General features: G+C 45.2%; 1 protein-coding gene across 3 annotated transcripts in view; it reads right to left on the bottom strand.

Moving 5' to 3' along the window:
- The window catches only part of LYRM4 (LYR motif containing 4), a 148,930-nt gene that overhangs the window by 9,820 nt on the left and 116,248 nt on the right, over positions 1–22,862 (bottom strand). The window contains exon 3 of one of the 3 annotated variants that reach the window (XM_063707303.1): positions 19,952–19,983. The exons of the other annotated variants lie outside the window; for them this stretch is intronic. Within the exon in view, the coding sequence (XP_063563373.1) occupies positions 19,978–19,983 (6 nt within the window). The 3' untranslated portion in view covers positions 19,952–19,977. The remainder of the gene's footprint in view (positions 1–19,951; positions 19,984–22,862) is intronic. 3 annotated transcript variants of the gene reach the window in all.

Here is a 22,862-nt window from a genome sequence, read left to right on the forward strand (position 1 = left end):
TCGCTGCAACCTCCACCTCCTGTGTTCAAGTGATTCTCCTGCCTCAGCTTCTCGAGTAGCTGGGACTGCAGGCATGCGCCACCACACCTGGCTAATTTTTGTATTTTTAGTAGAGATGGGCTTTCACCATGTTGGCCAGGCCTGTCTCAAACTCCTGACTTCAGCTGATCCGCCTGACTCGGCCTCCTAAAGTGCTAGGATTACAGGCATGAGCCACCATGCCTGGACAATACACTTTTGATAGTAGACCTTCAGCATATGGTCTCAGATGGCACATGCTAAACTGCCTGCTCCTGTTCACCTGCACTGAGGAAGGTAAGCATGACATCTGTGGCCCTCCTCTGGCTTATGACAAGGCTGGACATCCTTTCACGCCGCCTGCAATTCATGCAGCAATGGTCCCCGGTGAGATCCCAGCATGGAGAGGCACTGCCACAGCCTTGCCACTGTCAAGTCACCAGCGATAAAAGCTTATTTGTCAAATAGACCATTTTTATCATGCTTTTTATATTTCCCAATTCAAAAAAAAAGCACACTGAAATAGGGACACATGAACTTACGTCTGTATTTTTTCAGTCTCTTCTGTATAGCAGCAAGAAGTATTGTGAAACCCAAACTTAGGAATATCGACCCCATGGTATTCCTCTAAAAACAGCCCTCAGTCCACATAACCTTTTTTCTTTCTAGAATCCAGCAGGCTTGTTTTTCAAAATGTTTACATATAATAGCATAACACTGCTACTTTTAATTCTGCCACCATTTTATGCAACAGATGAGTGCCTGAAGGGATCATCCGAACTGGAATACTGAAACTTCAATCTCCAATGAAGCGTGGTAACTGAGAAAGAAGGCCATGTCAAAGAAGCCAGGGGTGCATCTTTTTGCCTCCCCTCTCCCAGTACACACTGCATCTCCATCCTTCCTGTAAGCCTTGAATGTTAGATATGGGATATTCTTAATGTGGAGGGAGGCAGTGGGGAGTCGGCCTCTTATTTCCTCTGTGTTGTTGCTGGCAGAGTGATGAGCAAGTTCATATCCCTGCCCACTATCCCGTGTCACAGTTAAAAATTAATATGTTTCATCTTTGCTTGTTGGGACAAGAGAGAAACAAGGTGCAAGAGCGGGCACTCTTCATCAGCATGCCCACACGTCCAGTCCACATCCACTGTCCCTGGGTGACTATAGATAGAGCCCTTGTTCATTCTCAAGTGTCTGCCTCAATCATGAACACACAGTTGTCCTCACTCTTATCCACTTTTGTCAGCATGCTGCACCGGCTTGTTGTCTTTCTGAATGTCTCATGTTCACTTAAAAAAGGCCGGGTGTGGTGTCTCACACCTGTGATCCCACCACTTTGGGAGGCTGAGGCGGCCGGATCACTTGTGGCCAGGAGTTCGACACCCGCCTGACCAACGTGACAAGACCCCGTCTCTACTAAAAATACAAAAAAATTTAGCTGGACGTGGTGTCCCATGCCTGTAATCCCAGCTACTGGGAAGCTGAGGCAGGAGAAATGCTTGAACCTGGGAGGCAGAGGTTGCAGTGAGCCGAGATTGCACAATTGCACTATAGCCTGGGTGGCAGAATGAGACTCTGTCTCCAAAAAAAAAAAAAAAACAAAAAAGGCCCACGATGTGATGGTCTCTTTCCGTGGCATCTGTGACATTCCGCATCATCATAGGAAAGGGAATGAAACTATTTAATTTTTTGAGAAAGAGTCTCGCTCTGTCATCCAAGCTGGAGTGCATGATCTCGGCTCACTGCAACCTCTGCCTCCTGGGTTCAAGCGATTCTTCTGCCTCAGCCTCCCGAATAGCTGGGACTACAGGTGCATGCCACCACGTCTGGCTAATTTTTTTGTATTTTTAGTAGAGATGGGGTTTTGCCATATTGGCCAGGCTGGTCATGATCTCCTGACCTCGGGATCCATCCACCTCGGCCTCCCAAAGTGCTGGGATTATAGGCATGAGGCACGGTGCCTGGCCGGGAATGAAATTATTTGAATGGATCTCAAAGAGCCCAAATTCGTGGGCAGCTAGCAGTGGTTCTCATCTCACAAGCTTTCTGTTCCCTCTGCAGGAATGAGTCCTTTTTGAATGGGCACACGTTAAGGCAGAGGTTCCTATTGAGGTCTGTGCACGGGAGCCACAGGGTCTGCTTTGTAGCGTGCCCGGAGTTTGTTCCTTCTGGTGGGTTCGTGGTCTCTCTGACTTCAGGAATGAAGCCACAGACCTTTACGGTGAGTGTTACAACTCTTAAAGGTGGTGTGGACCCAAAAAGTGAGCAGCAGCAAGATTTATTGTGCAGAGCGAAGGAACAAAGTCTCCACAGCGTGGAAGGGGATGCCAGTGGGTTGCTGCTGCTGGCTGGGGGTGGCCAGCTTTTATTCCCTTATTTGTCTCTGCCCATGTCCTGCTGATTGGTCCAGTTTACAGAGTGCTGATTGGTCCATTTTACAGGGTGCTGATTGGTCCATTTTGCGAACCTCTAGCTAGCCACAGAGCGCTGATTGGTGCATTTTTACAGAGCACTGATTGGTGCATTTTATAAACCTCTAGCTAGCTACAGAGTGCCGATTGGTGCGTTTTTACAGAGCACTGATTGGTGCATTTTACAATCCTCTTGTAAGACAGAAAAGTTCTCCAAGTCCCCACTAGACCCAGGAAGTCCAGCTGGCTTCGCCTCTCAGTAGGACCTAGGTGGCCCAGCCCTACCTGTGGAATTTCTCATCAGGGAGGTAGTCGGGGGGTGGGGGCACGCATGTCATTGCTTCCTTGCTTCTGACTAGCGTCCCTGAATGAGAAGCAGTGCTCATCTAAGGGGATTCAGGCTTAGCACTTATTTTTTGAGTATTACCTGGTTTTCCTTCCCTCCACCCCCGCCCTGCAATGGAGTGCATACTTTTCCAAAAAACAAGCAAAAAACCAGGGTATCTATTTTCCTACCAGGTGTACTTTGGGTACATAGGGCCATGGACTACAAAACCAGGGGACAGAAGTGTCTTTGCACCCTACGGTGTTCCTATAGGATGCTATCGCCTGCTACACTGCTAGCTGAAGGCAGGGAATATCTTCCTGTCTTCTATACATACACCTGGACTTTAGAGGAGCTGGGTTTTATGCGTGATTTCTATCTGCTGGTCTAGACCACTGCTCAGGGTGGGGAAGACCGTTATAAAACAGAAGACAGCTACCTCCCCGACCCCTGATGGTCAGTGCAGAGAAGGCCACATGGGAAGAGTGGATACAAACAGTGCCAGCCACTAGCCAGGAGTCCCCAGAGCTGGCATTGCAGCATTGCACAACAGAGGATCCCCGAGACAAAAGCATCCAAACAGCACACCATGTTACATGTCAGCACCGCCACAACTGTCACCAGGCCCTTCTGGGAACTAGGCAGAACTCAGGGCCCAAACATCACGTCAGAGGAAAACCTGGTATTTCCCTGGGACGGCGACAACAGAGCCCAGGCAAACTGCCAGAGGTAATGTCCCATCAGAGGTCACACTCCTGCATTTGGGGAGAGACCAAAGCTCAGCTGCATGTCTGTCCCTGAACTCTGCTTCATGCCACCAAAACCACAGCGGCAAGGCCAGAATCCTGGCCCCTCTACAATTAGCTACAAGGTGATGCAAATGCTGAGGCTGATCCTTCCTGGGATGTGTGCTGGGGAATGAGCAAGTTCTTGATGGTGTGTTCACCACCTGCTCTGGGGGATACATATCTTTGACAAACTTTCTGGGGCAATCAGGCTGCCTGTTGCTATTTTACTCCTCCAGGGACACCTTTTTTCAAAGTCGACTTGAACCAGTTCTGGTTTTAATATTTGCTTTAATCAAATATAACTGAGCAGGCAAGCTCAGCAGAAACCTGTGGGAAAAAGGCACATCCCGAGTCTGCTCATCCACCCCAAGAAGACTTGTTTGCACAGACTTAAAGATGGATGGCCTCTCTGGTTTTGCCTGTCACCTTCATCCGGTGATGACTGACAGCACCCTGCTTGGTTGGACGGTACAGAGAATAATCACCCACAGTAATCTGATCCTAGAAGTTCCTGACTTTGTGGGCTTCCAGATGGTGGGTAGCATTGAGATGTCACCACTCTGAGAGTTTCACAATTTCCAGAGCAACGAACACAGCAGAACCAGAGTCAAGGGTCCTGCACCAGAAATGCAACACTCAGAACTGGAAAGGGCTTCCAGAGTAGGAACCAGAAGTCATACTTGTTTTTTTCTTTAAATTTAGGCTTGTAAAATGTGCTGATTGCTGGCCTCTTTAAATAAGTGGTCCAGGGGAGTCTGATGCTTTTTGGCATCAAATCGTCAAGAATGAACAACATCCCTTGATGAGATGCAATGAGTGCCCCTTCCCCGTAGGGCTCCCTCCTCTCGCCGACCCAGTGCTTTCCAGAAGTTTCTCTCGGACAGTCCCACATCCACCTGTTCCTGACTGCATGCCATGGCTGGTGGCAGCTGTCCTACCTCTGCGCTCGTGGGCCAAAATCTGGCTCATGCAAGAAATGGTGGTGAATACCAACAGAGACAAATGAGGCAGACATCCCCGTCTGCACGGTTTCCCAGTACATGCTCTCCTTCACGCTCAGCATCCCAGGCATCCTTCCACGTCGGCACGCACAGACCCAACTGTCTCTTCCCAATGGCTGCAGTATGTTCCTCTGCTCACCTCCCTCAGGGAGCTGCTACGCGACATCCACGGACTGGAAAACACATGGCCAGCAACACCCTCTCAATCGCCCAGGGCTTGGGAGCCTTCCAGGAATGATGCCACAGGCTAACGATATTGGGGTCATAGGTATACCAACATACCCAACTACCTGGGCTCCCTTGTCTCCCCCCAACCAGAAGTCAGGCTGAAGGGAGCCCCAAAATGGTGAGAGGGAAAAACATCACCTTGAGCCACAGGGCCTGACGGGGCCTCAGCTGGGGCAGTGGGCCCGGTGCTCTGAGAATACTTGACCCTCGTCCAGCACACACGTCCTCATCCCAACCCCAGCCTCGGGAAGGCAGCAGCTCTGTTCCCAGAAGCCCTGAGGAAGAGCTGGTCATGAAGAGTGGAAGTGAGAGAGAACAGAGGGTGGGACATGGGGAGTCAGCAGTGGTGGGACAGGGGGCGGTGAGCAGGGAACAGGCAGTGCCCTGGTTAACGTGACTCACCCCCGAAGACACTGCTCCTAAGCTCTTCTGTAGGACCCCCACATCGCAGGATCTAGGAGACATCTGAGTATACGTATAAGCACTTCTGGGGGAAGGGGACCCTTGGCCAGGGTATAGGACAAAACTGACGTTCAGGCAGCATGCCCTGGCCTTGTGGTCAGAAGTTGAACAACTTCCAGCTGTTCCCACGGCCCCTACTTAATAAACTGCCCTCATCCCTTTTCCCTCTCCTGGGGTGCCCTGGCTCCCATCTGGCCTGGTAGGCCACTGACATGCTGCTCTAGCGTGAGCAGATTCCATTCTGAGGGGCCCATGCCGATGGCCCACGGCAGTTCAGTATTCTGAGTGTCACCTGTAGGGTGAGGACCTCGGAGTAAGAGTTTGGGCTGTCCCTGAAAAGGAAGCCATGGTCTGTGGTGACAGGCCACCATCAAGCCACTCACAGTGTAGTTTTTCTCTAGCATTCTGCAGGGGAGATGCACGCACAGCTGCACAGAACAGCTGTGTGCTGCAAGAGGTGAAGATGACGTGGATGGGAGCCTCAGACGACACCGGGGTCTGGGAGGTGGGGAGCCGGGCCTCCTGTTTTCTGGTGCCAGTCCAACTGTGGTGGCTCTTTGGTAGTCCTCTGCTCTCCCAGGGCCGTGGAGAGGGCGGGCACACGTGCTCTCTTAGCAAGCTCACCTCCAAGGTCGCTGGGGCTGTCTTAGGGCATGGGGAATTGGCTGGTGGCTCCACAGCCCTAGTGTGGTCCCTGAGGCCCAGTTTACTGGACACACCTTCCAGTTAAACACTTAGAGGGAAAAGAACCCACTTGTAGGGCTCCACATACCGGCCCAGAAGCCTTGGCCTCCACGCCAGAACATGTCCACTTTTCTCCTGCTGCTGCCCCCGCTGCTCTGTCTCAGGTGAAATTCCCACCTCGGCCTCCCAAAGTGCTGGGATTACAGGTGTGAACCACTGAGTCCAGCCTTATTTCCTAGTTTTTAGAAAATTTAGAGAAAAGGTTTCTTTCCTAGCAGACACAGGGCTGAGTTCTTATGTCCTTTGCTTCTTTGTTCTTTCTCCTCTTTTCCATTTCCCCCTTTTGCCTATGCCTCCGACTGGCCTAAAGTGCGACTTCAGAAATATTCATCCCTCATGGGTGGATCTCCAAGTGACAATCACCTCTATTCAGGGAGATGGGATTCGACTTCAATCACCATGATTGCAAGCAGGTAGCCATTTAACAAAGGATCAACAGTGGGCGGCAGACTTCATCCTGGCAGGGGCGGGCCCTCCAACCAGCAAGTGTCCCTGACCCACCTCCCTGCCCGGCTCCCTTGGCCAGCAGGGTTCAGATTGCAGTGGGTGCCGACTTTACCGGAGGGCTCTGCCTCCCCAGAGATTATGAGTTAGTAGATCTGGGATAAGGCCGCAGACCATGCTCTGGAAAACTGCTCCAGGTGTTCACAACTGTGCCCTGTCACCATCCAGCACCAGCCACACTGGGTTGTGAGTATACTTTGTGTGGTTTCGGTGTTTGTCTCTGACATGAGACTGTGAGCTCCCTGAAGTTGGGATGAGCCCATTTCATGTCCCCAGCACCTAGCAGTGCAGGGCTTCCCTCGTCTCCTAGTGAAACTATTCCTAAGAGTCTGGGAAGCCAGTCATCTTCATACAAGAACTGTGAGCATCTTCCTGGCTTTGCTGACATGGCTGCTGCAGCCATGGTAAGGAGAAGGGGCCTGTGCCCCACCTTGCTGCACCTGCATGGCTGCTGAAGTCATCCCTCTAGAGACACATGCTCATCACATCAACCGATGGCCCAGAAACCTCCAGTGGTTTCTAGGATGGCTCACTCCTACAGAATCCTCATTCCCTGGCTGGGTGCCAGGCCCTCCCCCAGCTCTCCTCCCTCTTCCAATCAACTAGTCCTGGCCTATCACTTGCTTTGGTTGCCTCGACATGGAACCTTTGGTCTAGGCAGCTGGGATGGAGCCCATGACCCAGGCTGTGAGCAAACACCCCCATTCACCTGTCAGTTCCTCAAGCACAGTGACCCTGGCCTGTTCCCAGTGCCTCGCGTGGTGCCTCAGCCACTCTGCTGAACGAAGGAATGAATTCCAAGAGAAGGAGTCACCTGTGTAAGGTCTCAGGGCAAGCCCTGGCAGAAGAGGAACAAGAATCCCAGAGTGGTCACCACACATGGAGTTGCCACAAGCCTGCAGCTGAGCCTGGCAGAGGAAGGCACCCCTCCCAGGAGCATTCTTCATGCTGTTTAGGGACAAGATGTTCTAATGTACTCATATGAACTAGGAAACTGAGATATCTGAGGGACTCAGCTCTTTTTAGGCAAAGCAAACCTTGAAGGCTTTGATGATAAGCTCAGTGAGAAAAGCTCTGGGTTTTCACTCTGACCCCTGAATCCCACAAACTCAGCCTGCAGTAAGTAGCTTTCCTTTGGACCCATTTCTGATGCGCATTTTGGTTCAAACAAGGCAGCTGATCCACTTCTCTCAGCATCAAGACAAAGGGACACCGACTCTGGGTCTAACCCTGAGGACGCTGCCCATTGGTGGGACAAGACCTTCCTTCTGGGCAGTTTGCAAAGACATCGCCTTTCACCATGCACATGGTTTATTTCTGAATTAGAGTAATATGTTCCTGTCACTTACCTTTGGGACCCTATTATAGAAAGCTGCAGAGTTTACCACAAAGTTAAGCCCTTTAGATATGAAGATTATTTCCTTTACTTTTGATAGAAGTATCCTAAGCTCTTCCGATGCAGAACAATGACTCTTCCAGAGCTGTGCGAACACAAGGCTTCCTCTCCCTTGGAAGACAGTGATGAAAAACTTTCACGTCCTTGGCCCTTTGCTAGTGACCCGGCCAGAGCCAGGCCACCAGCACCAACTGAGTATAATGCTCAGGGGAATGGAAACAAACCCTTCAAGACCCTGGGGAGATCGGCAGTGTAGTTGCTAGAAACGCTCAGGTATTTGAAGAATGCAGACAGCAGGCAGATGACAGCCCAGAGAAATGCATGAAAAAGCAACTGAAGTACAGTGCAAGAACGATTCTGTACAGCAACTACACCCAAGGGAATGAAAACATACGCCTCAGAAACGTGCACAAAGATGGTCACAGCAACAGAATTCACAACAGCCAAGAAGTGAAAACAGCCCAAATACATATTAACTGATGAACAAATAAATAAAATGTGGTATATTCATACAATGGAATATTATTTAGCCACAAAAAGGAATGAAGTTCAGATACATGCTACAAGGATGAACCTTGAAAATATTATGCTAAGTGATAGAAGCCAAACACAAAAGGCCACATATTGTATGATTCCATTTATATGAAATATCCAGAACAGGCCAATACATAGAGACAGAGGGCAGGTTAGTGGCTGGGGATGGGTGGGCAAGTGGGAGGGAGTGTGGAGTGAGTGCGAATGAGTATGGGGTTTCTTTCTGGGGTGCTGAAAATGTTTTAAATTTGATTGTAGTGATGCTGGCACAACTCTGAATATACTAAAAGCCAGCGAATAATATACTTTATTTATTTATTTGAGACAGTCTCACTGTCACCCAGGCTGGAGTGCAGTGGCACGATCTTGGCTCACTGCAACCTCTGCCTCCCGGGTTCAAACAATTCTCCTGTCTCAACATCCCAAGTAGCTGGGTCCACAGGCACCCGCCACCACACCTGGCTAATTTTTGTATTTTTAGTAGAGATGGGGTTTCACCATGTTGGCCAGGCTGGTCTCAAACTTCTGACCTTAAGTGATCTGCCCACGTTGGCCTCCCAAAGTGCTGGAATCACAGGCATGTGCCACCGTGCCTGGCCTCTTTTTGTACTTTTTGTTGAGATAGGGTTTCATCATGTTACCCAGGATGGTCTTGAACTCCTGGGCTCAAGTGATCCACCTGCCTCGGCCTCCCAATGTGCTGCGATTACAGGCATAAGCCACCGTGCCCGGCCGAATAATATACCTTAAATGGGTAAATTTTAAGGTATGTGAATCTCAGTAAAGATGTTAAAAAATACAGGTTAAAAAGTCACTAAATATTTCACAATTACAGCCCCAATACTGTCTAGACTTGTGCTACTCCATTGGATGTGTGGCTGTTTAGCACTTGAAATATGGCTGGTCCAAACAGAGATGTTCTATAAAGTATAAAATACAGACTGGGTTTCAAAGACTTAGTAAGAAAAAAAGCAAAATATGTTAATTTTTTTGTATTGCTTAAATGACAATCTTTTAAATATACTGGGTTAAAGAAATTATGTTATTAGAATTAATTTTGCCTGTTCTTTTTTGCTTTTTAAAATGTGGCAACTAGACAATTACACATATAGCTTGCATTTATAGCTTACGTTATTTTTCTAATAGACAATGTGATCTGTATCATCGTTTTTTCATTTTTATTTATTTTTAGTGGGTTTTTAAAAACCTGTGATAAAAACAACATTGTTACATTACAATTTACCATTTTTAACCCTTGCTTTTAATTTTGAAATAAATATACATTCACAGGAAGTTGCAAAAAATAGTAGAGAGAGGGTCCCTGTACCCTTCACCCTATTTCCTCCAATGGAGACATCCTGCCGAATTATAGGATAGTATGAAACCCAGAAATTGACATTTACACCATCCTTTACAATTTTTTTGGTGGTAGACAAATCAGCACCTGGATGAGGAAGAGTCTGGGCAGGCAATGGGAGAGGGTGTCTTACAGTTGTTGATTTCTCTATAAAGCAAACTTGGTTCTGCTTGGATTAATAAAAATTAAGTGAAAATCCAAATTTAGGTTTCTTACTGTCTGCAGAGAAATATTTTATAGAAGCTGCCAATAGTGAAGAGGACTGCAGTGATTACATTTATATCCTGGAAGCAGGGCACCCATCACCGCTCACACACCCTGCTCCCAGCTGTACGCAGGAGTGATATGGAGTTGCAAAATAAGAATGCCTTGTGGCCTCGTAGATACAAATTTCATCCCTAGCTCACCCCTCACTCAGGAGTAAATGGAACTACTGGGCTTCATAGTGGTGGAGTAAATCTCTGAAGAAAGTCAAAGTGACAAGGCTGCCTGGCTGACAGATGGCAGATAAAAAGGAGCCACCTTTAACTTCTTCCTCTTCAGGGAAGGAAATCATATCTGGAGATTTCAGAGCCCCTTGAGAGGAAGTGACAGTCACAAATACATGCATTTGGAGAAGATGCTTCCCTCCTCTTTTCCCTTCTCATGACCATTTTGTGAACATGTCTCTTGAACCCTCTTACTGTTCTTTTGGTTTCCTCTTTGTCCACACTTCGATGTTCTCACAGGACTCTGGATATGAACTACTACATGGGGTATGACCAAGCTCATCAATCTTGCTTTTATTTACATTTTTTTGTGTGAGGCCCCATGTCACCTGCATGACTAGGTGACGCCGCCAGCACCTGGAGGGAGCGGATGCTACCAGCGGAGAAGGGCCTGGGGCTTCTCTTGGGCAGCCAGTGCTTGGGCCTATGCCCTTCAAAGGCTTGACTTTGCCTCTCCAGAGCTTCTGATGTGCTCCTTACATATGCGCTTGCTCAAAAAACTGCTCAATCCCCCAAAGGACTTCTCTCCACGTGTGCACTGTCCCTGAGGGCTTAGAGGCTGTGAGCGGCCACAACCCTGCCTGCACCCCAGCTATGCTTCCAGGCCATCAGTGGCCACTGCACTTGATGGTGTGATCTTAGGACTGCGTCTACCTGCTCCCGCACTCAGCTGGGGATATGGGAAATAGCGGCATTGGGCTCGCGGGCTGCCCTGAGACAACCCAGGTTTCTCCAAAGGATTACCCTGTGTGTTAGCTTCCTAATGCTGCAGTCAAAAATTACCCCCAAACAGGTGGCTTAGAACAACACAAGTTTATTCTCTTACAGTTATGGAGGCCAGAAGTCAAAAATCAGTTTTACTGGGTGAAAGTCAAGGTGTTGTCAGGGCTGGCTTCTTCCCGAGGCTCTGGGGAAAATCTGTTTCCTTGTCTTTTCCAGCTTGTATGGCCTCCTGCATTGCTTAGCGTGGGGTGCCTGCCTCATCCTTGAAGCAGCCGCTCTGATCTCTGCTTCTGCCACTTTCTCTCTCTCTGCAGTCAAACCTCCCTCTGCCTTCCTCTTAGAAGAATAGTTGTGATTACAGTAGGGCCAATGTGGATAACCAAGGTTGATCTCCATCTTAAGGTCCTCATTTGATCACACCTGTGAAGTCCCTTTTGCCATCAAATGTAACATTCACAGGTCTTGGGGATTAGGATGTGGACGCCTTTGGGGGCCATTATTCAGCCTACCAGATCTTACTTTATGGCTTTGTTGAAAATAATTATTTTTAAAAATGTAATGTATCTTACTGTGGAAAATGAGAAAATGTAGGACCTAGGACCATCCTTACTCCACCAGCCACACTGAAGGGAGGGAGAAGCGAGAGCGCAAAGCAGCCCAGCAGGCCAAGTCAGAGAGATTCGTGCCGAGGTGAAGCAGGGGTGTGGACAGGTGGGAAGGCAGCTGTGCTGCAGAAGTCTTCATTCAAAGTTGGTAAGTACTTGGAATACGCTTTTCTTACAGATTATGTTCTAAATATGGATTAGGTTCCCAGCTCTGGCTACAAAAACTAATTAAATCTGAAATCTTTTTTATTAAGAGGTACTAGAGAGAGGAATTCTGGAACTGTGGAGCCCTGAATAGACTATGCTTCCCCTGTTCCCACCCCAGCGCTGGGGGAGATGCTGGTGTGAGTGAGGTCTTGGGCCTGGGCGTGGGCTGCAGGGGGAGTTCATGAGAGCTTTCCTCCTGGTAGACCATGCAGGGCCTGGAGGCCAACGCTGGGATTCTGGGATTAGTGGGCCTGGAGGAGACGTGTGAGCCCTGGGAATCTGGCTGTCACTGGCCTCCCAAGTGAGCTTTATCTGCCAAGCAGGGGCTAGAGAGCAAGGCTGTTGCTCCCTGCTCGTCAGGCTGGCACTGCACAGGGGACCTGGGAACAGGGAGACTGGCAGCTGCCGCTGCTGCTGCCCCACTGGTCCTCCGGAGCAGGGAGCCATTCACGTTTACCACCTGCAGAACTGCAGGCACATGGGACGCTGTAACAAGCAGACCTGGGCCCCAGTGAGATGACAAAGAAATATTGCCTAAGGGAATCCAGGAGCCAGACAGAAAAACCTGAAACAAATGGCTGCTTCTAAAACTGCTGAGGAGAGGAAGACAAGTGGTACACAGCAAGAGCACTCAGAGACTCGGGAAAAACAACTAGTAAGCAATAAACTTCTTTATGAAATTTATGTCTAGGGAAACAGGTCTTGGTGGGAAAAACTGGTATCCTCTTATACATAATAGTAAAAAATATATACTTCTAATTATAAACATTGGGCTACAGAAGACAGTCATTAAGGGCACAGAAAAGTAGAATGGAATTTCCATACTGACAAAAGAGAGATAAACAGGGTATGAATAGTTACTTGATAAAAACCATTAAAAATAAGGAAAAGAGAGAACCAACTAAAATACATAATAACATAAGACAGAATAAAATCAACTCCATCAGCCATAATATGAAATGTGAATGGACTAACTGGGAAAGGTAACAAAACAAGATGAAAACCCTTTAAACAAAAGTGGTAAAGGAAGACTGAAAATCAAGGGATGAGTTAAGATATACCGGGTATATTTGCGGGGGAAAATTCTAGTTTATATTAATATTAGTTTATATGTTAATATTTGACAAGGCAGAATTGAGTCTAAAACCTTCAAACTAAATAATGAGCAACATTTACAGACAGGATGCGGCAGTCATAAAGCTGTAAGCACTAAATAAGACTGTAGCGAAGTATATAAAACCTGAATTATTAGAAATAAAAGGAGAAACTGACAAAGGCAAAATGATGGTGGGGAGCTTTGATATTCCTCTTTCAAAGCTGGATAGAAACAGTATATTTAAAAAGGTAATCACAGAGAATTTGAATAATACAATGGACAAACTAAATACACACACACGTATCTCAGAGAATACATGAAAAAAGTTTGTGTCTGGCTGGGTGCAATGGCTCACGCCTGTAATCCCAGCAGTTTGGGAGGTAAAGGCAGGAGGATCACTTGAGGCCAGGAGTTTGAGACCAACTTGGCCAACATAGCAACACCTCATCTCTTAAAAGAGAAAAAAGAAAATTGTGCCTGCAAAAAAGCTCCCTCCAAAAACAACAAAGAAAACGTTGTCTGTAAGCCATTCACAAAAATTCATCAAGGACTAGGCCAAAACAAAGTCTGAAAAGGCTCAAACCGGTAGATATTTTAATCTCTTCTATGGTAATTGGTCTACTCAAGCTTTCTATTCCTCAGGTTAATTTATTTTTTATTAGATTTTCAAATTAGCTGCCACAGAGCTGTCCATAGCTTTTTGCTGCACCGTATCCTCACTATGCAATCATTAAGAATGACATTATAGAAGAATATTTAAAGACTTGGAAAATATGTTTTGTGAAAAGCAGCAGCAGGATACAACTCACAATTGAGAGGCAATCATTATATGCCTTGGCTTCATTATTTTATCCCTGACTTACGCCTTTATCTTTAAGCAGTCGTGGATCCCCAGTTGACAGATCAAGACATATCAGCAGATCCTTACTTTTAACTTGGTTTAACCCGAAGTAAGTTTTCATGATCGTACTCAATTCCTTGTTGCTTTCAGGACAGGCCCACAGAAAAGAAAAAGGGCATTTTTGTATCTCATCTCTTAATCTCCCTGCCTCTCAGGGATTAAGTTTGAGGATCACTTGCTTAATACATAAGCAATACATACTTAGGAAAGTGACATTTACTGGGCATGTGCTAAGCTTACATGCTTTACTTAGTTTCTCACCGTTTTTACCTTTGTCCTATGCAATACATAATATTCATATTTCCTTAGGAATGAGTATATGGAACCAGAGAAACTGAGTAACCTGTGTACATTTGCACAATTGGTGAATGAATTATGGAGCTGAGATACTCCTTTCTAGGTCTTCTGACTTCAAAATCTAGCACTTAAAAAAAACGAAAACAAAAACTACAACACACCTCCTCTGAAAGAATGTCTTCTATTCTTTCTAATTAACATTTTAAACGAAAATCCCATGCTTTCAAAGAGAAGAGTACCCAGCCTGTGCTACAAAAGGCTGAGAGTGAAAGTGGGAGGTTTGATTTCCAAGTTTAATTTGTAGTTCTGCTCCAGGAGCACATCTCAGCTACAGTTGTTTTCAGAAATGTGAGTTCAGGATATTAACGAGTAATGCTGAGCAAAGAAAATCACAAGCCAACCACCTCTTGGATCACATAAGTGGAACTTACCTTTGTGAAGCTCCATGGGGAGCCGTAAACCCCTTGCCCAGTTTCTTTGAGTTTATTCAGATTTAGCCAGAAAAGGAAGCTGGCTGAAGCAAAAGAGAACTAGAACTCCCATCATCTCCGTTTAACCTATTTGCAACTCTGCCAAGGCTGCAGAGCCAGCAGCAGCTGTGGCCTATCAGTGCTCATGAGAAGTGAGTCTTGCAAGGAAATGACATTTCCTTCCCAGGGTAGGGAAGCACGCACTGCTGAGATTCTACGGGTATGACGGCAGCACCAGCCACTGCAGGACAAAGATGACTAGAGGAGGTTCGCCCCCCTCCCCAAGGAATCAGGACTGGTTACTTTGTCTCTTTTTGTTGCTGTTGTTGTGTTGGGCAGGGTGTGTGCGCGTGTGCTGGGCAGCCTGAGGGCCACTTGTCCCCGTGCTGCCATCTCACGGGTGAGGCTATGGGTGGCACTGTTTTACACATCTTTATGGTAGCTAGAAACAGAGGGCTCCTTCCTCTCACATAAAAGCAAAATCAAGGTGATCGATCGTTTTCTTCTTAGGTTTTCCTAAATTTTATTTTCTAAAAAAGGAGAGAACATTTTTTGTGACTGTAGGCAGCAGATTCCTGACAGCGTCTGCTGTCTGACAGGAGTGCAAAAGACATAGTTATCCTTTAGAATACAGAAGCAAACTTGCACGGGCTTAAATCTAGCACGCCACCATCACCTGTGAGGAAGGCTCGAAAGACACGATCCTGACCCATCCAGCCTCTGTCAATGATTCCAAACCTTGCGTGTACACTGGCATCCCTCGGAGGGCTTTAGAATATTCTGATGCTTGGGTCACACTTAAGAGATTATTAATTACTTGGTCTGGGGTGTTTTTATACATCAGAATTATAAAAAATTGTGGTAAAGTTCACATAACATAAAATCATTTAAACCACTTCAAAGTGCGTAATTCAGTGGTATTAAGTACCTTCACAATTGTACAATCATCAACACTATTTAGTTCTGGAAATTTTCATCACCCCAAAAGGAAACCCCATACTCATTAAGCAGCCTCTCCCCATTTTCTTATTTTCCCAGCCTCCGGCAACCACTAATCTATGTTCTGTTTCTATGGGTTTCCGTAGACATACAGATGAAATCATATAATACGTGGCTTTTGTGTCAGGCTTCTTTCATTTACCGCAGTGTTTTCAAGGTTCATCCAGGTTGTAAACACGCATGAGTACTTTGTGACTTCTAAGGATGAATAATATTCCATTGCGTGGACATACCACATATTGTTGACCCTTTCCTCAGCTGAAGGATATTTGGGTTGTTTCCATCTTTTGGCTATTGAAAATAGTGCTGCTGTGAACATACGAATACAAGACTGTGTCTGAACCTGTTTCCATTCTTTTGGAGTGAAATTGCTGGGTCATATGGTAATTCTATGTTTAACTTATTGAGGAAGTGACAAGCTGCTTTCCACACATGTCAGGATTTTACAAGCTTCCCAGGTGAGTGTAATGTCTGGCCAAGGCTAAGAACCTAGTTGGTTAAGATAGAGCTTTCAGTTTTTACATAAGATAAGCAAGAAAACCAAGATAAAATCAGCAAAATCCAGACAAAAGAACTGACTTCTTCAGCAAAGAAATTATAAGGAAGAAGAAGAGCAAGGAAGAAAAAAAGATACAGATGGGGCCTATAGATTTCTTTTAAAGACAGATTATAGACAGATCACCCAGTTTGAAGATTGGTGATATTTGTGAGACATTAAAATTTAAACACTTTGTATTTGATGATATTAAAGAATTAGTATTATTTTGTTAGTTATGATAATGGTATCATAGCTATGTTTTAAAAAGAATCATCTTTTCAGATATGTACCAAAATAGTTTAATATGAAAACGAATACACAGTTTCTCAAAACAATACGGGAGAGCATGGGTAGGCGTAAGGATGAAAAATACCATCCATTGATATTACAGAGTATCTAACTCTTAAAGATGGGTGATGGATACACAGGACTCATTTGACAATTCTACATACTTTTGTATATTTTCACATTTTTCCATAATAACAGGTTAAAAAGCAAAAAGTCTTCATCATTGCAACTAACGAATTGGGGAAAATGTTATCAAATGTCTATTTAAGAGATCTCATCCCTATTCCTTCTCCTTCCTCTCCCTTGGTAACGGCACTCCTAGGGCTGTGAAGGGTGCGGATCACTCCTAGAACTGTGGAGGGTGCAGATCACTCCTGGGACTGTGAAGGGTGCAGATCACTCCTAGGGCTGTGGAGGGTGCAGATCACTCCAGGTGTGATTTTCATGGGAATGGAACTGGCTCCCTAGGTGGCGTTCATTTCCTCTGGATGCCTCAGGCCTGTCTCCTCCAAAGACGAGAACTTTCTTTTAAGTTTTCCTGCTAAATACACTCAAAAAAGCTTTCTAGCTCTAGACTTTCAAACACACACAATACTGATGTGTGTGTGTGTGTTAAATATACAAAACACAACATTTATCATTTTATTCATTTTAAGTGTACAGTTCTGTGGCATTAAGTACATTCACATTGTTGTACAACCATCAACAGCATCCTTCTCCAGAATCTTTTCATTTTCCTCCACTGAAACCCTGTAGCCATTAAACACTAACTCTCCATTCTCCCTCCCCTCCAGTCCTTGGCCACCGCAATTCTACTTTCCGTCTGTAGGGGGAGTCTAGGGACCCCCATAAGTGGAATCATACAGCATTTGTTTCTTTTATGGCTTATTTCACTTAGGACAATGTCGTCAAGGTTCACCCTTGCTGTGGCGTGTGGCGGAATTTCCTTCCTCTTTAGGGCTGAGTAACATTCCCTTGTACGGCTGTACCACATTTTGTTCATCCATGCGTCTGTTGAGGGACACTGGGTTGCTGTTGTGAATAATACTGCTCTGAACACTGGTGGGCAAGTATCCTTTTGAGTCCCTGCTTTCAGTTCTCTGGGGTATATACTGAGAAATGGAATCACTAGATCATTTGGTCATTCTATTCAATACTTTTAAAACCAAATCAGTATTCTTCTAAATGATAACTTGTCCCCTTTCCTGCTGCCTTTTTGACTGGGGCTGGGTTGAGGGTGGAGAAGGGGGAAGGCAGGATAATGTAGTACTTAAGAGCCTGGGGTTTGTCCCAAGACAAACCTGGTTTAAACACCTGCTCTGCCAATCACTGGCTCAGAAACCTTGGGTTTCACCTAACCCTGTAGTCTCAGTTTCCTTACCTACAGAATGGGATAATGTCAATTTTACATAAGTTAGATGGTATTTATAATGTCTTACTACAATGCCTGGCACACAGCATTCAATTAATAGCTTCTAGTAACTGATTACTTCCATTTCAACAGTCCCAGGTGTTGTCAAAGAAGGTGGCACTTACAAATGAGTCCCACAGGTCCTAGCCACAGTCTGTGGTAATGGCATGCTAAACCGCCCCAAGGAACAACGCCTGTAGGAAGACTGGGTAGACTTCCTTCCTTTCCTGTGGCAGAGGGCTCTGCACAGAAGAAACTCTGGTCTCTTCCTGATGTCTCTTAACAGCTTTATGGAGATATAATTCATACACCATCAAATCTATCCAATTAAAGTGTACAATTCAATGGTTTTTAGTATATTCACAGTTGTGCATCCATTACCACAATCAATTTTACAGCATTTTCATTACCCCCAAGGAAACACTACTCATTAGTCGCCTTTCAAATGTCCCATCCTCTCTAGCCCCTGGCAACCACTAACCCACTTTCTGTCTCGATGCATTTGCCTATTTTGGCCATTTCATAAAAACGAAATCATACAATACGTGACTTTTTGTGTCTGGCTTCTTTCCCATAGCATAATGTTCTCAAGGGCCATCCATGTTCTAGCACGTGTCAGTGCTTTGTTCCGTTTTACCACCAATAATATTTTTATTGTATGGCTATACCACATATTGCTCATCCATTTATTATCTGATGGCCATCTGGGTTGTTTCCACTTTTTGGCTATTGCTAATAAGGTTTCAATAAATATTTGCATATAAGTCTTTGTGTGGACATGTTTTCATTTCTCTTGAGTATACATGTAGGGGTGGGATTGCTGGATCACACTACCTCTTCTTTTTAAGCCCCAACATAGAATGGTTGCTTCTAGGATCTGTCAAGAGATTCTCAGACAAGCAAAAACCAAGCTCCTGGAGTTGGCCCCACTCCTCCACTTAGTGAGAAGCTTACAAAGGTGTTCAGATTTGTACTCTGTAATCTCACTGTATTGATACTGAACATCTTCTTTGAGCTCAGTTCCTCCTCACAGAGGAACTCTAGTGTCCTTTAAATAATGACTCTGCTACCCGGCTAGTGATATGCCTGTATCTGTATTTAAGATCATTTCCCCTGAATGATGGAGATTTTCATATTCTGCATCTAATGTCCTGTGACTCTATCTGAATAATTAAAACCGCCCAGTTGATTGTTGCCCTATTCTCAAAGAAGACAGGATTCCTGCTCTTTTGTAGACATCTCCACTCAGGTCACACACTGGAGTAAGAGTTGACAGGCTTTGTCCTTGCAAGCTGCCTGTGGCCCACCACCCAAATTATCCTCATGTGAATGTATTTTTGAGGGAGGATATGGAGCATTCATCCTGACATTTTTGCAAACCACAATAGCCAAGTCTTCTCACCCCTTTCCACCGTGTTACTCAGAGGCTTGAGGTGGTGCAGACTTCACTTTGCCTTTGGTCAAAACGTACTGGGTAAGGTGGCGGCTCCACAAGTTGCAAAGAAAAATACAATGGTGCTGTCTTTCAGCAGGTCAAAAAGGATTCTATAAAGACTAATGGTAGACAAGGGGCACTGAGGAGGTTTCATGAAAGTAAATTTCATGATGACAAAAGAAGACATTTCTGCCAAGATTTTACATATAGAAGAAAAGATATTCAAAGGCCAGGTGTGGTAGCGCACACCTGTAATCCCAGCACTTTGGGAGGCCAAGGTGGGCAGACTGCTTGAGCCTAGGAGTTTGAGACCAGCCTGGGCAACATGACAAAACCCTGTCTCTACAAACAATACAAAAATTAACTGGGCATGGTGGCACACGCCTGTAGTCCCAACTACTCGGGAGGCTGAGGTGGGAGGATCACCTGAGGCTGGGGAGGTTGAGGCTGCGGAGAGCCGTAATCATGCCAACTGTACTTCAGCCTGGGCCAACAGAGTGAGACCCTGTCTCCAAAAAAAAAAAAAAAAAAAAAAATCGATAGTTTTTCTTACTTAAAGAATTTTTATCAGTAGCCAGTAAGAATAATGACTGTTTTTTTTATGAATGATTTCCAGACTAAGTCACAAGAAGACCTTATATACTATGACATCTGTACATTAAGGAATTCTAACATGCTCCCCACTGAAAACACAAGAAAATATCAAGATGCAATAGAAAACAAACCTGGTGGCAGACAATGACTATGGACTTTATGCCTGGGGGTAAAAAGAGAAAAAAATAAAAGTTAAGAGTAACAGTTAACAGAAAGAAAGAGTTCTTTGGGATTTCAAACAGAAGCAAGTGCTAGAGGTGTTTAAGACAGGTTAAAAGCTAGAAATGAGATTAATCCTTTAGACATAGACACTTTGCTCTTCACAATCAGGTTAATACTTTGAAGTCTTAAAGAAAGTCTTTCGAGCAATCAGAGGACTTCAAAGTGATTGTTGCACATAAGCATAAGAGAATTTGATCTCAAAAGAAGAATAATATTGATGTTCATTGAGTACCTACTATGTTCTAGGCACTTATGCTAGGTACTTTGTAGATGTAATTGAATGTCGTCCTTGTTAACACTCTCTGGAAATAGGTTTTGACATCTCTGTGGTAGGGAGAAGAAGACAGGCCTGGAGAGCATAAGTAGCTTGTTCTGAATGACAATAGCTGGTGAGCGGCAGAGCAAAGCAGGCCTGCCAGCCCAGTGCCTCTGATCTTCCCAGGCACCGCTGCATTTCCACCTCACTAACTGGAGAAATACCAGCAACTCTGGAAACATGGTGAGCATATCATATCCAGAACTCTGACCAACGAAGGCACAGGCTTCATTCAAAGTTAGGCAACAGAATATTAAGGTTCATTCATGACACAGGTCACACTGTATTTACAAATACAAACTGGAGTACGACAATGAGGAGTATCAGATAAAAGTTAATGTTTGGCTCGATTTAAAACAGTAGCACTTGACTGGTTTTCGACACTTTTGCTATGACTGTGTTTAATATTAACAAGATATTGTTAAATTAAGTTTGGCCTAAAGCTGCCTCTTTACATATTTTAAAGGTTTCTGTGTATGTAGTGAACTGTAACCTAACTGGATGTGTACACAGACTATAACCTACTCTTGTGCTGATCACTGAGCTTTGGCTATAGGCAGCCAATTATTCAAACTGTGCTCAAATAAGGCAAACAACTGAACTGTCGCCAATCTGGCTGTTTTAGCACCTCATTTCCATTTTCCGTACATCACTTTCCTTTTTTTGCCTATAATTTTTCTTCCAGGCTGGGGCGTGGTGGGTCATGCCTGTGACCCCAGCACTTTTTTCTTTTTTTTTTTTTTTGAGACAGGGTCTCGCTCTGTTGCCCAGGCTGGGGGGCAGTGGTGTGATCACGGCTCACTGCAGCTTTGGCCTCCCAGGCTGAAGCGATCCTCCCACGTAAGCCTCCCAAGCAGCTGGGACAAGCACACCACCAATTCCCAGGCTGAGGCAGGTGGATCACTTGTGCCCAGGAGTTCGAGACCAGCCTGGAAAACATGGTGAGACCCCGTCCTCCCCAAAATACAAAAATTAGTGGGGCATGGTGGTGTGCCTGTCCCAGCTACTTGGGAGGCTTAGGTGGGAAGATCACTTAAGCCTGGGAGTCCCAGGCTGCAGTGAGCCGTGATCGCACCACTGCCTCCCAGCCTGGGCAACAGAGCGAGACCCTGTCTCAAAAGAAAAAAAAAACCTTTCACCACGTGACTGTGCTGGAACCTCTGTGAGCCTATTCTGGTTCACAGGCTGCCTGATTTGCAAAGTGTTATTTGCTCAGTTAAACTCGGTTAAATTTACTTTGTCTAAGGTTTGTCTTTTAACAATACTTAAAAAAAATAAAGCTTAACTAAAATTGGAAAAGATTGAAAAAATCTGTTTGAAGGAAGGAACATTTAAACCTGTATAATGAGTATTTCCAAAGTACATAAGGCTGTGGCGTTGAAGGACACCAACACAAAGGTTTAGACAAACTATGATGTGCTCTCTGTACTTTACAAGTAGAAAGTACTTAAGTGCATTACAGGTATGCACAGTGTGTGGCTGAGGATCCCGTTTCTGGAACCTGGCGTTGGGCTCGGGAAAGTCAATTTGTGCTTCAACTTGATCTGCACTTGGGAACATGTGAGGCTTATCATTTCCTAGATTCTTAACCATTCAACAAAAGCATGTTAAAAATGTAACATACATGCTGAAAAATGGTTAAGAAGGTAAACTTTATGTTATGTGTATTTTGCCACTATGAAAAATAAAAAGGTAACACGAACTGAAACCAAAACATAGACTTTCCTTTTTCCTAGACTGTGAGCAGTACTGCCTTCCTTATGCCACTTCCACCTCCTAAATAACCAACCAAATGGATTTAAAAGCCTTCCAACTTGTTTTTCAGGTGTCCAGTTCTACAAGTATTCAAGCATTGTTTCTCTCCGTAGAAATCAGACCAAGAGCCTCTGTGTGTGATCATGACTACCACTACCTTATGGTTATAATTATTCTGGACGTTCAGCTTTTTAATCTAGTTTTCATGTTTGAAAAACTGTACTTTCACAAAAGTTGAGCATTTATCACATTTGTGGAAATAAAAAGAAGATGGCACTGTTGAGGGTGCTGGCCCTTCATAGGAATAATGCAGATGGGAGAGATGGGGGTGGTATGACTCAGGGTCCTCATGCTCACGTATTTTCTATTAAGAGGATGAGGTCACAACAGTAAAGTACACTGCCTTAGGTCACAGGACTGTAGCCTGATTTATCAATAACTCGCCCTCTGTCCTTGGCAATCACTCGGCTTCTCTGCGCATCGGTTTTCTCTCTGTAAAGTGGAGAGTAGGCTGATTTCTCAGGTCCCTGCTGCAAAAGCCACTCAAGCTTCTATCATTCCACAGAAAGGAAGAGCCTCTTCAATAGCCTGGGCAGGAACTTGTAAATACAGGATTTCTTCTGCCAACTCACATGTCCACCGTAGCGGAACAGTACTGGTGTGGATGAAGGAACCTCATTTTGTCAAAACGAATACTAACATCGAACACGACAGCTGGAGAAAGTGTAGCTGATGATTTAGTAGATCCT

The sequence above is a fragment of the Gorilla gorilla genome, chromosome 5 (genome assembly GCF_029281585.2).
Source record: "Gorilla gorilla gorilla isolate KB3781 chromosome 5, NHGRI_mGorGor1-v2.1_pri, whole genome shotgun sequence".
NCBI classification, from domain to species: Eukaryota; Metazoa; Chordata; class Mammalia; order Primates; family Hominidae; genus Gorilla; species Gorilla gorilla.